The sequence below is a fragment of the Aspergillus japonicus genome, assembly GCF_003184785.1.
Source record: "Aspergillus japonicus CBS 114.51 unplaced genomic scaffold BO86scaffold_3, whole genome shotgun sequence".
NCBI lineage: Eukaryota > Fungi > Ascomycota > Eurotiomycetes > Eurotiales > Aspergillaceae > Aspergillus > Aspergillus japonicus.
The window spans coordinates 849,371-862,529 of NW_020291640.1; the positions used below are offsets into that span (position 1 = coordinate 849,371).

The 13,159-nt window shown below is 54.1% G+C and overlaps 4 protein-coding genes and 3 non-coding genes across 7 annotated transcripts; 4 read left to right on the top strand and 3 right to left on the bottom strand.

Annotated features, from left to right (window-relative positions):
* Positions 1 to 166: 166 nt before the first annotated feature.
* On the top strand, positions 167 to 2,815 carry BO86DRAFT_353115 (uncharacterized protein; the record flags this gene model as incomplete). Its single annotated transcript, XM_025669511.1, has 4 exons — positions 167 to 794; positions 891 to 1,594; positions 1,651 to 1,928; positions 1,983 to 2,815. Exons 1-4 carry the CDS (start codon positions 495 to 497, stop codon positions 2,813 to 2,815), a joined length of 2,115 nt encoding a protein of 704 aa, XP_025532491.1. The 5' UTR covers positions 167 to 494.
* Positions 2,816 to 3,428: 613 nt separating this feature from the next.
* Positions 3,429 to 3,548, bottom strand: BO86DRAFT_t32. Its single transcript has one exon. It is a non-coding gene; the product is annotated as a tRNA-Leu (tRNA).
* A 932-nt stretch (positions 3,549 to 4,480) lies between these two features.
* BO86DRAFT_115107 (uncharacterized protein) lies at positions 4,481 to 4,719 on the bottom strand. The gene has a single exon (XM_025665960.1). It carries the CDS (start codon positions 4,677 to 4,679, stop codon positions 4,512 to 4,514), a length of 168 nt encoding a protein of 55 aa, XP_025532492.1. The 5' UTR covers positions 4,680 to 4,719; the 3' UTR covers positions 4,481 to 4,511.
* Positions 4,720 to 4,982: 263 nt separating this feature from the next.
* BO86DRAFT_t29 lies at positions 4,983 to 5,101 on the top strand. Its single transcript has one exon. It is a non-coding gene; the product is annotated as a tRNA-Leu (tRNA).
* A 651-nt stretch (positions 5,102 to 5,752) lies between these two features.
* Positions 5,753 to 5,872, top strand: BO86DRAFT_t30. Its single transcript has one exon. It is a non-coding gene; the product is annotated as a tRNA-Leu (tRNA).
* Positions 5,873 to 8,719: 2,847 nt separating this feature from the next.
* On the top strand, positions 8,720 to 11,703 carry BO86DRAFT_395222 (serine/threonine protein kinase; the record flags this gene model as incomplete). The annotated part of the gene is made up of 2 exons (XM_025673286.1): positions 8,720 to 9,391; positions 9,451 to 11,703. 2 exons carry the CDS (start codon positions 8,720 to 8,722, stop codon positions 11,701 to 11,703), a joined length of 2,925 nt encoding a protein of 974 aa, XP_025532493.1.
* Positions 11,704 to 11,949: 246 nt separating this feature from the next.
* Positions 11,950 to 13,149, bottom strand: BO86DRAFT_353123 (putative mitochondrial genome maintenance protein Mgm101). The gene is made up of 2 exons (XM_025669512.1): positions 12,454 to 13,149; positions 11,950 to 12,350 (listed from the first exon to the last, which is right to left on the bottom strand). Exons 1-2 carry the CDS (start codon positions 13,095 to 13,097, stop codon positions 12,083 to 12,085), a joined length of 912 nt encoding a protein of 303 aa, XP_025532494.1. The 5' UTR covers positions 13,098 to 13,149; the 3' UTR covers positions 11,950 to 12,082.
* Positions 13,150 to 13,159: the final 10 nt, after the last annotated feature.

Consider the following 13,159-nt stretch of genomic DNA (forward strand, 5'->3'; position numbering starts at 1 on the left):
AGACATCATCCTTGTGAACCGCGGCCTGCACCGGCTAATCTCAGGGTAGTCAGCAGTCCCTGTCGGAGTTTCGGGTGCGAAATCGACCACCGACCTCCGATGCTTTATCTCTCCGTTGGGCCCCCACTCAGTGGCTAGACTGCATCTTACACCTTTGCGTGCCTGCGTGCCTGCGTGCTTGCTTTTGCAGCGGCCCACACCACTTGTCCTTGGAGCCTTTATGAACTCCCTTCTGCCCATCGTCTAGCACGATCACAATTCTGGGTGAGGAGGGGAGCCCCGGTTCTCATATGAGCATGAGCTGTTAGCTCTTACTCTATGATAATGCTTGCCACAAATCCCTTGGGCCTCGCCAGGGATGTTGATCTGCACCTGCTGACTCCCCACAGACAAGCGAACCTCCACTACCGGTCTTGGCACTACGCAAGTCTAATAAATATCAATGCAGAGTTGCAGGCACCGTCCTGAGCGAACTCTTGCACCTTGCGCGCATCATGTCTGCTGCTGCCCGTCCGCATCATCCGTCAGGTCCAACGCCGCCCTTGAACCAGTCGTGCGAAAATTGTCGAGCCCTCAAGGTCCGCTGTCTGCCGGATCCGAATATTGCGCATCAATGCCAACGTTGCACACGCACCAGGCGAATCTGTGTCTTTGCGCACACCCTTCGACGCCAGCCTCGAAAAAAGACCGGATCACGGGTCGCTCAGCTTGAGAAAGACGTCCGCGACCTACGCGCTTTACTCCACGAGCAGAATGCTCCGATTCAAAGATCGGATTCAGCCGGCGTTGACACCGTTGCCGCCACGGTCTCCCTTTCCCCCACCACCACCGCGGACACTGCTGCTGCCGCCTCCGCCGCTACCGCCACCATTGCAAGTCCCGTCTCAGAGACGGCTCCTACTCGCGCTGCGGCAACAACAACAACAACAGCAACACCCTTTGCATCCTCCATTTCCGACTCCGCCCGCTTACAGACTGCGTCGTCATCTTGTCCTCCTCGCCCGATCGTGACAAGCCCGGCTGCCAACCCCCCTTCCCATGTCAGCACCACTAGCTCGACATTCATGAGCTCTTCGCCTGGCTCTGCAGATGTCGTCGACCGTGGTATCCTCGCTCTGGAGACGGCACAGATGTTGCTGTCCGTCTTCATTTCTGAACTCACTCAATTCTTTCCGGTGGTTGTCCTTCCAGGAGACACCAGTGCCGACTTCCTGCGCAGGACGAAGCCAATGCTGTTCCTGTCCATCATCGCAGCAGCGTCGCTAACGCTTGAAACACCGCACGCGACCGTCTTACATGAAGAACTTCTCGCTGGCTTTGCGACACGATTCTTTCTAAGGCAGGAAAAGTCACTGGATCTGGTACAAGCCCTCCTCGTAATGCTTATCTACTACCTCCCTCCCAAATCAGCCATGCATGGGCAGTATTATCAATACACGCATATCGCAACCACTATGGCACTAGAGCTTGGGATTGCAGCCGGTGCCGTTGGTCGCAAAACCCAGCGCTGCCATGCGGGTGAGGGGGAATTGCCCCCATCAGTACATAGTGACCAGGCCCGGGCCGTCCTCGGCTGCTATCATTTCGCATCAAAGTACGGGCTACTCGTTTACCGGCATTCTACTGTTTGAGTGACTGACTTGTCTATAGTGTTAGCATGCAGACACGTCGACCGAACATGCTCTGTCACAATGCTGTTATCGGCGGTTATATCAGGCATCTTAGTGTCTCGACCAGTGCTTTGGACCAGCAACTGGCAGCATGGTTCGGGCTGCAGCGGATCATGGATGAGACACTGGCTGCTGCAGGTCATGACAACACTCTGACCGACACTCCTATGTTGGAATCGCAGATGTTGCCGATCCTCAAGTGGTTCGACACTCGCATGATGCAGTGGAAGATGTCGATTCCGAAGGATATGTTCACGAGTACGTATATACGTCCGCGATTGATGATATTTCACCGGAACTCATTCTCTCTAGCTTGGATGAATCTTGAATACCACTACCTTTACCTTGCGATTCACGAACAAGCCGCGGGCGAGGGCTACCGCGACCCCGACGCAGCAACCCGCAGGTATTACACACTCCCCCCTCTCGAGGGCGACACAGAGCGACACAGGGCCAATGTGCCGGTCAGCGCGGCGCGGGTACAGATAATCACAAAATGGGTACTCTCTGCCCAGCAGCTCCTCGACGTCTTCCTGCAATGCGACATTCCGACCATGCGCAAGCTACCAAACATGACCTACACGCGGATGATCTTGGGGGTTTCCTCCCTTCTGCGTATCTACTACATGACCCAGCTCGGCCCTCTAAGTGAGGTCATCACTCCGCAGATGATCAACGTCGACGAATACCTGGATCGCCTATCGCAGGCCCTGTCGGAAGCCTGCGAGAACCAGAAATTCCGCGTCCCGAGCAAATGGTACCACGTCGTAGCCGTCAAGAACCGCGAGTGGTACGAACAGCTACAACGACGGCTGGCGGGCTATTCCTCCGAGGATCCCTCGTATCTGCGCGGGATCTTCCCGCCCCCGACCTCCACGGCAGGTGTGCCCGGCGCACAGCCGCCTGGCATGTTGCCCTCGCTGGTTCCCGGTGGAGGCCCGGCTTACATGGAGTCATGGTATGCGGACGACCCAGCAGGGAGGGCGGATGGTGTGAGGGAGATACCGGCGGCGCCGATGATGTATCTCTCCTCGATGCAGCCGGTGCCGGGGACCGTCGAGGCCGGTGGGCACTTCGCACCTCCTGCGGGCCACGCCGGGTGGCGCTTGGATGAGCCGCTGCCCGATCTGTCGTTCCCGTATTAATGATTTATACATATTTGATGAAGCGATGAGCTTACGCAGAATCCGTCCGCTGCACCTCACCCCAGTTTAATCACTAATTGAATCGTAACCGTATCCGCATGGTGCTCGACTTTGAGTGGGACCATTCTCCCTGGGTTTCTCCTAGTCACTCGTAGGCAGGCATGGGACCGTCGGTCTTAATCAAGCTTCACGCTCACAACACCGTTGGCGCTGGTTGTAATGTATGTGATCGAACAAATCTCCCCTGCAGAATTGCACCGAATAAGGGTCCTCGGGCATGACCCTGTTTTGACCCTCCGACCTCCGACGCGGATGCACACGGTGGAGAGGGGGGGGGGTGGACCCTTCGGCGCAAGGGGTGTTGCATAGATGCGAACTCCGTTGATGCGATCAGGATATCAGATTAGATTAGATTGATATAGCGGGGGGGTTCAACTTTTGCAGCCGGTATAAAATGCAGTCACCGTGTTTGCCGCGCGGAGGCCATGGGGGTTGTAGACTATCCCAGTCAAAGGGGAGAAAAATGTATCCCGCCCCTTCCTTCGCCTGTGCCGTATGAGATTCTCCCGCTACGGAAGAGGGTAAGGGGGGATGGAGTATGAGCAAAAAGTAATGACAAGAGTGGGATTCGAACCCACGCCACTTGCGTGACTAGGAATACTGCTCTGATAGAGCGAATATCTGTGATCAGGTTACCTGACCCTAGCGCCTTAGACCGCTCGGCCATCTTGCCTATTTGATGGAAGGCGAAACTAAGCTTTGCTCTCTGTTCAAGCCGCAATAGCTCGATGAAATTGGCGCTTGGTTTTGGGCTTAGGGCTTGGGGTGTTGGTTAGTTGTATTGGAAGTATGCTTCGATGGGAGTGGGGTGGTGTTTCGGATCTGTTCAGTCACTTTTGTAGCAGGTATGAACTGTCGATTAGGGGTGTTGGTTGGTGGTGCTGGACTGGGTGATGAGTTAGGTTGTGGTTATATATTGTTTCGGGCCCAGTGCTATATCGGAAGGCATAGCCTGCCCGGCCAATCAACCTACCACCCACCACACTAAACACATGTAAAAAAAAAGAATAAGAAAGCAAGAAAAAATGGACCAATGCGCCCTACAGAAATCAGATGTGCCGGGCGTTTTTTTCAGTAGGCGGACACATGAACCGAGGCGATTCATCAGGCCTGTTTATACCCAGAGAACCTAGCCAATCCAACAATTAACCAACCAACCACCAAAGAATCAAAACATTGTTCCACATAGCCCACGTATAGTCCCTTGAATTGCTTACAAAACAAGAAAGATATCCCCTGCCAGTATCCTGATATATGAAGCGCCCTAGCCCTTCCGACCAAACCATAGAGTCTCACCAGCAATCATATATACGCCCTGGCCTCGAAAAAACGAGGTGACAACCACGAGATTGATTTCAGATGACCAGGGAGAGTCATACTCACCACAAGGGCAGTGGCAGGCGAGTGCTAACAAAGACGATGGCAAGCCAGACCTGATAAATCCCCAGCTACACCCAGCGAGAACAGGAACTTCGCGGCATTTCCATGGTACCCGAACAATGGAGACCGATAGCCATACAAGGAAACAAGCTTTGGGCAGACGCGAGTATCACACATTATACACGGATAATACACACGATGTGACACGCGAGTCACCGCACAGGCCACGACACACCGACCACAACAACACCATCACTCACCAACGAGCACCAGCATGCTGGTATAACCCCGAGCGTCTACTGAGCTGATGAGAGCCAACGTGCCCCCATGTTAGAATAGTCCCAAGCACACCTCCGAGAACCAAGCGGAACGCCACAAAGAGCCATGAATCAAGCGGTAGCATTGGATAGACAGTGAGGTACATCAACACATTGGCAAATAACTGCCTCCTTCACAGGGTTGCGATGGCCATCACCATATTTTACAAGGCTACAAGCGGAGGCATAGTCACACGATCTTGGATTTGCTGGGATCATTCCAACGCGCATATAACAAGGATTATAGGGACCTATCTAGCCGATACGACGGAGTATAGTAGCAAAGAACCCTGCAATAGCCAAAAGGGTCCACCAAGGGTTCTACATACGATTCGAAAGCATCTAGGTAAAGATATGCGTCCTGATTCACACTGTGCATAGAGCCATCAAATCTCCAAATAAGCATCCAGGGCAAGATGGCCGAGCGGTCTAAGGCGCTAGGGTCAGGCAACCTGATCACATATATTCGCTCATCTGAGCAGTATTCCTAGTCACGCAAGTGGCGTGGGTTCGAATCCCACTCTTGTCATTACTTTTTGCTCCCATTCAGTCGGATATTTTTGCTCTACTCATCAATTCGTGTCGTTCTACTTCCTTTTGCCACCGTCCTGCACCTGCATACGACTACCATAGCGAAGTGTCGGCCATTCCCGCCTTGCCACGCCAGGCACCCCACTGCGGTCCGATTTTGAGTTTGCCCCTTTTTATTCCTGTCTGGTTTGTGGACGAACGCCATCTTACCCATCAGATGTGCATCCAAGCGAGATGAGTGGCATCGATCGTGCATACGGCTATGACCTCATCGTTTAGTTGACAACGACGGATCGAGTATGCGGTACGCGCGCGCCATCGGAGTTGCGCCGGTGGTAGAGCTGCGACTTGTCTTACCGGTACGGAGTGGTTCAATAGCGAATCCACCCGCCCACTCCCAGTCAATAGTGCAGTGCATTGTCCTCTAGCCGGTCCATTTGGGTGAGAGGGGGGTCAATTGCATGAGACATTGTGCTTTTCACTCGGCCTATAAATACATGAGTACGATTAGACCAAATAAGCATGCGTTCGGTGAATTGCCTGCGTCGGTAACCATCGGAGTAGGAGCTACTCATACGAGTAACTTGGGGCGCTTTATGAATTGTTCTGGGAACATAAGTATCTACCGGAATGACTATTTCAACAATCGGGCAAGATGGCCGAGCGGTCTAAGGCGCTAGGGTCAGGTTCATCTGATCACATATATTCGCTCATCCGAGCAGTATTCCTAGTCACGCAAGTGGCGTGGGTTCGAATCCCACTCTTGTCATATCTTTTTGTTTCTCCTCATATCTACCTCTGATGATATGAGAACGATTTGCGTCTTTTGGTCGAAAACGCCGTTCCTCCCTCTGCCAAGAGCATATTCCTTTCGCTACCGTGGTGCATTGACGCATCCATGTTCGACCTACCCTCCCCGATCACACGTTTCGGTCCCCGACTATGAAGCCCAACGCCTCCCGACCGCTGCCAACAGTGCCTGTATCGACTGCAATAGCTCTGTCAAACAGGCGAAGCGTCACTCGTACACAGTTTGCAGGATCGCGAAAACCCACCCGTGGGATCACATCCAGTACGCGTCTGGAACCCACGCGCAGTGACCGCGCTGGCTGTGCGTCGTCTGTGAGCAGTAAACCTCGAGGCTGGCCCAATTATCACGGCGGTGAAGCAAACAGAAAATGCAGAAGTGACAGGTCAACCGGTCGTTGTTCGCCAGTGAGATTGACATGTACGGGATACATTTACCGCGGGTATGCGTAGATTCTGCTTTATACAGACCAGTGACGCTCGTATCTGTGCTTGGGTCGCAAAGGACGTCGAAGATACCCCAGCCTTGCCTCATGGCAGCAGGGGACCCAATCCAACCGACAAGTCGATAGACCCTGATACAGGAGCGTCCATACTGTATAAACTTGATGATCATGATATTACGGGTAGACCGTCAATCCCTCCCGGGCTCCTCAAACACCGCACCCAACGCACCTGATCTCGTGGGAGACCACTCAAAAATGAGCTGTATGTCTTACATTGGCTTTGGGTACAGTACAGCATGAACTCGATACGGTGACGTCTGTACATTGAATCATCTGGCGGAAACAGAAGTCGCTGGCGAAGGAGTCCCTCAAGTTGTGCTCAATAAGTTGTGCACAATTCAGCCATGTGGTCATGATAATGTCATGCCTCGCTATCTTTAGAAACAAAGGCAGTGCGGAGAAACTCCAGCCCGGGTCAATATCAGGGAAAATTATAGATCGACAGTGGACAGGCACTTTATCTGTACCCCGAAATCTCGATGAGGAGATCTGAAAAAGAACTGGGTCTGGAGGGTTGATGATGATGCTGAATGATATCCTCTCTCTGTCTAGACTTGTGATGCCTTTATGAACTCACACACATGCTTGCTGGATACTGCATTACCCGAATTGGAATAAAGTTTACATGAGATGGGAAGAGACCGCTAACTGATCACTATTGGAACTAGCCCCTCTTCCCCCCCCTCCAAAAGCCCATGCAGCTAGCCAGCGGCCACTGCGTATGACAGACAGTGTGCATCCCGTTTCAGAAGAGACGAGTTTTGACCCTGAGATTAAGGGGCGTCGAGCTGAAGCCATCGCCCAGCCTTACAAGGAGCCGTGCCGCACATACACGCACACGGCACCGTGCTGAGCCTAGACCGGGACTTTTGTGATGCTATGGTTTTGAGTGACAGGTCCAGATCCCTTGGTTGGGTCTTTGTCGACAACGGAAAGCCAAGGTGAAGAGGAGAGGGGGATTTCTTAAAATGTCATTGAGGATTGAGTATGTGGTTTCTATCCCGTGTAAGATGTAGAATGTTAGGCATCCTTAATCTCAAAGGGAATTGTCCATTCACGCCCCGACCGTACCTGAGGGGCGGCGGAGGGAATCCCCTGGGTTGCAGTGAAAGTCACCAGTGGCGTTTTCTGCGGTGGGGCGGGGGGAAACAGACTAGCCTGGAGGACAACTAAGATGAGCCCTAAGTCTGGCCCTGATCGGGAGGAGGAGTTAGGGCCGGCTTAGGTAGAGGCTTGATTGGTGGAGGAGATGGCCGTTGCCTGTTTGGGTCTTTTTGGGGGTCTTTCAGGAGCACTCAATCAAATCGTTCAGCTTCAAGGTTGAGAGTTTCCGGAGTTTCCACTTGCTTTCTCAAGCTCACTTTTTCTTCCCACCGCCACCACTTCCCAAGTGGGGGCCACCATATCGCCATGACTCTTTCGAACTTCTGCATCGATCGGACGGGATGAATATATTCCACCAAGCTGAAGGAGGTGAAATCTACTACTTTGTGTGTATGAGAGGAGAGTGAAGATGGGACAGAACAGGCAGGGTGACTTACTACCTATGTGAGTTGCCAGTCCGACAGCAACAATGAGGTTCAAGAATGATCGACGGATTCCTTCTTCCTCTTTCAAAACTCCCCTCCAATTGCACAACCATGACTTCAGGGCCCTCTCTTCCACTCGACAACATCGGGAAAAACTGAAACATGGTCCGCGTGGGTTTCCATCCTTTTGCTTTAATTCTTATTTTTATTTTTATTTTTATTTTGATTTCCTGTCCAGTTTTTTCCTGACCTGGGCCGTATGTTTGGGGGATTTTCTGACAAGTCGCACGCACTTCATGTTGACATTCCGCCTTTCTTATCTGTCGGTCCTTTGTGTCGGTTTCAACTCCGTTCAAGTCTCACCTCTCGTTATTGATTCTTCCTCTCACTTTCTTTTCCCGACCGGCTCTGTCTTTTCACTCGTTCACTCATTTTCTGTGCCTCAGCCTGGGCAGTAATCGCAATTAAAACACTCGCTTCGGAATTGTTGATTCCCCCTCGACAGACTGCCGATCGCTGGTCCAATCCACGCGGTCTCCTCAATTTACACCATCCGACCCACCCTCAACTCCACACGAACCGGTGGACTCAGCACACTCGTTTTCTGCCATTGATCGTTGGTTCCTGCTTTGCCTCTGGTGGGAATCGCTTGGGATTCACCCCCCTCCCGCCAATTGCGCTTGTGCTCACGCACTGGGGCTGCAGGACAGCTTCTGGACTCCTCACTCTAGTCGATCGTTCTTATATCGCCCCTCCCCCCGTCCGGCCGCCCTGATGTCAGGAAGGCCTGGCATTACGGAGAAGCGGTTGTCCGCCAAACGCTTCCACCAGCTTCGCGACATGGCCCCCGACAATATGCTGAATCCTAACGATGTTACAATCGATATCCCGCTGCACTCGGTCTCCAGTCGCGGTCAAACAGGCGCTCGCAAGTCAAGCGTCAACGCACCCGACTCCCCAGGCCCTTACCAACCACCGGTCGATAATAGCGAAGAAAAGCAGGGCCTGGTCGCACCAAACCCCGGTCTGCGCAGGCGAATCGACGAGTCCACGGGCCGTTCTATCGATGACCCCGAAGATGGTACCGTCACTCGTGTCGGCCGCTTCTACCAGGCGGTCCTCAACTACTCCATCGCTACCCGCTACCTGATCTACGTGATACCGCTCGCTTTGTTACTCGCCATTCCGATTATTGTAGGAGCCACGGCCGCGCAGGACGCGACCATCGGCGGAGTGACTCTCCCCTGGTTCTTCTTCTGGTTCGAGATTGTCTGGATTAGTCTGTGGGCATGCAAGCTCGCAGCTCGAATCATCCCCTACATCTTTCAAACGTTGTGTGGATTTGTTAGCTCTGGAACCCGCAAGTATGCCCTCATCTTGCGAAAGCTCGAATTTCCGATCGCCACGGTCCTGTGGTGTGTGGTTTGTTTGGTGACATTTTTGCCAGTAAGAGACGCTCCTTCCGACGACTGGGGATTACACAAGCTGACTGAGCCCCCATCCAGGTTATGACGCAAAATCCCCACCAGAAGAAGATCAATGACACCTCGACCAAGTCATGGGAGAAGTCGATCAAGAACATCCTATTCGCTCTTTTCGTTTGCAGTTTGATCTTCTTGGGCGAGAAGGCACTCGTGCATTTGATCTCTATCAGCTACCACCGGAAGCAGTTTGATGCCCGCATCAAAGAAGGCAAGCGAAATGTCTATCTTATTGGCCTCTTGTATGATGCTTCCCGTCAGATGTTTCCCATGCACTGCAAGGAATTCCGCGAGGAGGACGCCGCCATCGCGGACTTCCTGCTGCAAAACCCCACGAGCAAGACGCGCATACCGACCAGCGGCTCAGCCCCTCTCCGTCTCATCCGCGGAGTCGGTCAGAACGTCCAGAAGATTGGCCATAATGTTCAGAGAATCGGTGGCAAGGTCAAGGGTGCCTTTGGTGATGTCGCCCAAGAACTTACTGGCAAGCAAGTTTTCAACAACACCTCCACGCGCTCAATTGTGACAGGGGCATTGGAGCATCGCAGAACCTCGGAAGCCCTCGCGCGCAGAATCTGGATGTCATTCGTGGTCGAGGGCCGGGATGCCTTGTATTTCGAAGATATCTGTGAGGTGCTCGGCACCGGGTTGGAAGTGGAGGCGGATGAATGCATGAAAATGCTAGACCGCGACGGTAACGGCGATATTAGCTTGGACGAGATGATTCTGGCTATTGGAGAAGTCCAGCGCAACAAGAAGGCACTGAACCACAGTTTGCATGACATCGATCAGGCCACCCGAGTCTTGGACAATCTCTTGATGACTGTGGCATTCATCGTGGGTGTCTTGGTCTTTGTCTCCTTTGTGACGACTGGATTCGGCACTGTCATTGCAGCCGGTGCCACTTCTTTGCTCTCCCTCTCTTTCGTCTTCTCCACTACGGCCCAGGAAGTGCTGGGCTCGTGTATCTTCCTCTTCGTCAAGCATCCCTTCGACGTGGGTGACCGCGTGGAAATCAGTGACAAGCCCTTTTTCGTTGAGCGCATCTCCCTTCTTTTCACCGTGTTCCGCAACGTCAACGACCACCGTATCACGCAGATCCCCAACTCGATTCTCAACGGCCTGTGGGTCGACAACTTCACTCGTGCCAACGCCATGCACGAGGTCTTAAAGGTTCCCATCGATTTTGACACTACATTTCAGAACATCCAGCGCCTCCGCGAAGAGTTGGAGGGATTCGTGCGCGACAAGGACAATTCGCGTGACTTCCAGCCCGACATCACCATCGATGTTAGCGGCGTCGGTGACATGGATAAGTTGGAGCTGAGCGTGTATATCCGCCACAAGTCCAACTGGTCGAACGAAGCAGTCCGCGCGACACGCCGCTCCAAGTTCATGTGTGCATTGATCGCCGCGGTCCGCCGGGTGCCTATCCGCAAGCCAGGATCCGGTGGTGGCGACGATGAGGAGAAGCCTGAGGACAAGCTGGAGGACACCCCTGAGATCATTGTTGAGGATGTGGTCAAGCGCGCTAGACGCGACTCCGCCTCGTCCACCGAGCCTGTTCGCCGCCTTCCCCCGGATTCTAGCTTCGCCACCACCGAGTCTCGCTCTACCGGCTTTGACATGGGCCAGTCGCCAGACTCCATCCAACGTCGTGGGGTTGGTGCCTCCGTCAGCTCCTACAGCGAGGGACTTAGCGCCGAGCACGCCGACCGCACCTACCCAAGCTCCCGTGATGGCCAAGAAGTCGATACGTATCAAACCCCAGCCGGGTCGCCCGGCCAGGAGCGCACGCGGAGCGTCAACTACGGCTCGATGACGCGCGAGCAGTCGACGGGCAGGCGCAAGGAGGGCACAGCTAACATCATCTCAACCGCCACGGGTGGTGTGCCGGTCCTGTCTGAACCAGTGCCCCCTCGGCGGCAACAGGAGCAACAACAACAGCAGCAGCCCGTGCGGTTAGTCTCTGAGCAGAACCAGCAAGCCCAGACCCAACAAGCCGGTGCAGCAGCTGCCGCTGTGAACGGGGCCTCGGTCGCGCGCCAGCCGGAATATTACAGCTACCAGGGCCAGTACTACAATCCCGCGGAGGAGTCGTACGACCCCAACCAACCCTTTGAGCTCCCGTCGATGGCGGAGCCGTCGGCTGAGGGTCAACGGGAGTATTCGTCACACACCCTGGCCTCGTCGCGGACGGCCTATTCAGGCGACTCGGCAGAGGAGCATCAGCCTCGGGCATACCCCCCGCGGCGGAACCCGTATGAGGGTCAATAAAGAATGAAAAAACAAGAACCACTAAAAAAAAAAAGATACCACAAGATGCAGCAAACTAGAATAAAGTGTGATCACGAGTGACGATCAAATTCGATTCCACCATAGGGGGCGGGAATGGCGTGAATTCTGTATTATTATCGAAGATCTATTCCCCAAGAAGCAAAAAGACTGACTTTAGCTGATATGTTATGTGCATTTGACAAAAACCGATGTAGTTTACGCAGGTCGATAGTACGATAATACCATCCGAAGAGATATTGTAATTCCTTTCTTAGATATTTGCCGTCCATGAATCTATCATACAGTCCATAATACATACAGCCAACACCACCGGAACCCCGAGAAGATGGAGAAGCGGAGAAGAAGGTTTGGACAGGCCCTATTTCGTCTCCTTCCACGGGTAAGAGACCTCATCGTCCTTGCGGACCCAGATCTTGGACTTGCGCTTGTTGACCACGTGCTCGACGAAGGCCTCGCGGGTGTACTGGGCCTTGTACTTGCGGATCCAGCGGGGATCCCAGAGCTCGCTGGCGATGCCCAGGTCCTTGCAGCAGCGCACCAGGGCGTTGGAGCGGCACCCCTCCGTGGCGGTGGGAATGCCGTCCGGGGAGAAGTAATCCTGTTCGCCGCGGGCGACGGAAACGAGCCTGGCAACGAAGAAAAAAAAAAACATCAGCATCCGCATCACCATGAACGCAACCCCGATACCATCCAATCCACCTTCCCCAGGGGACAAGGTAAAAAACTCACCGCCCATGACAAACCAACGCATACTCGCGCGTCACCATCTTGGGGGTGACGATGCTCTCGCTCCGCGGCACGAGCCCCCACCCGCCCGGCCCGAACGCCCGGTTCAGGATCCGCCGGTACTTGATCTCGGGCAGGTACAGGATCCCGTCCGGCTTGATCTCGACCTCCTCCGGGTCGGTGGGCGCGAGCAGGATGTCCGCCGCTTCCTTGGGGAAGGGCTCCGCGGAGAGGCCGTGGAAGGAGCGCGTCCAGTCGATTCGGTCCTCGGATCTTGGGGCGCTGTCGGTGGGGGTCGGGAGTGGGGATTGGGGCTGGTCGCGCAGGCCGGAGGTTGTGAGGTTGGGGGTGATTTTTTGGGGGTGGTTTGGTTGGGGTTGTTGGGTGGTGGTGTTGTTGGGGGAGGGAGAGGTGGGTTTTGTGGGGTTGTTGCTGTTGCTGTTGCTGTTGCTATTGCTGTTGTTGCTGTTGCTGTTGCTGTTGCTGTTGTTGGAGGTAGAATGGTTGGGTCGCGCGCGTGCTGCTGATGGTTGGGTTGCTTGGTGGTGGCGGGTTGTGGTGAGGGTGCGCGTGAGGGTGAGGTTGATGGCTGTGGGTTTTGTGGACGCTGTTATGCGCAGAGTACGCGCCAGCGTTGGGAGGGACATTGTGGGTGATGAGAGGGTGGGATGATGGGAGGAGGATTGGGAGTTGGGGTAGAGAGGTGAGT

Excerpts from the sequence above, each read along its gene's own strand:
- BO86DRAFT_353123 (XM_025669512.1), bottom strand. The coding sequence starts at position 13,097 with ATGTCCCTCCCAACGCTGGCGCGTACTCTGCGCATAACAGCGTCCACA. Across the intron at positions 12,351-12,453 it reads GCGTTGGTTTGTCATGGGCG|GCTCGTTTCCGTCGCCCGCG; the intron begins GTGAGTTTTTTA and ends CTTCGTTGCCAG.
- BO86DRAFT_115107 (XM_025665960.1), bottom strand. The coding sequence starts at position 4,679 with ATGTACCTCACTGTCTATCCAATGCTACCGCTTGATTCATGGCTCTTT.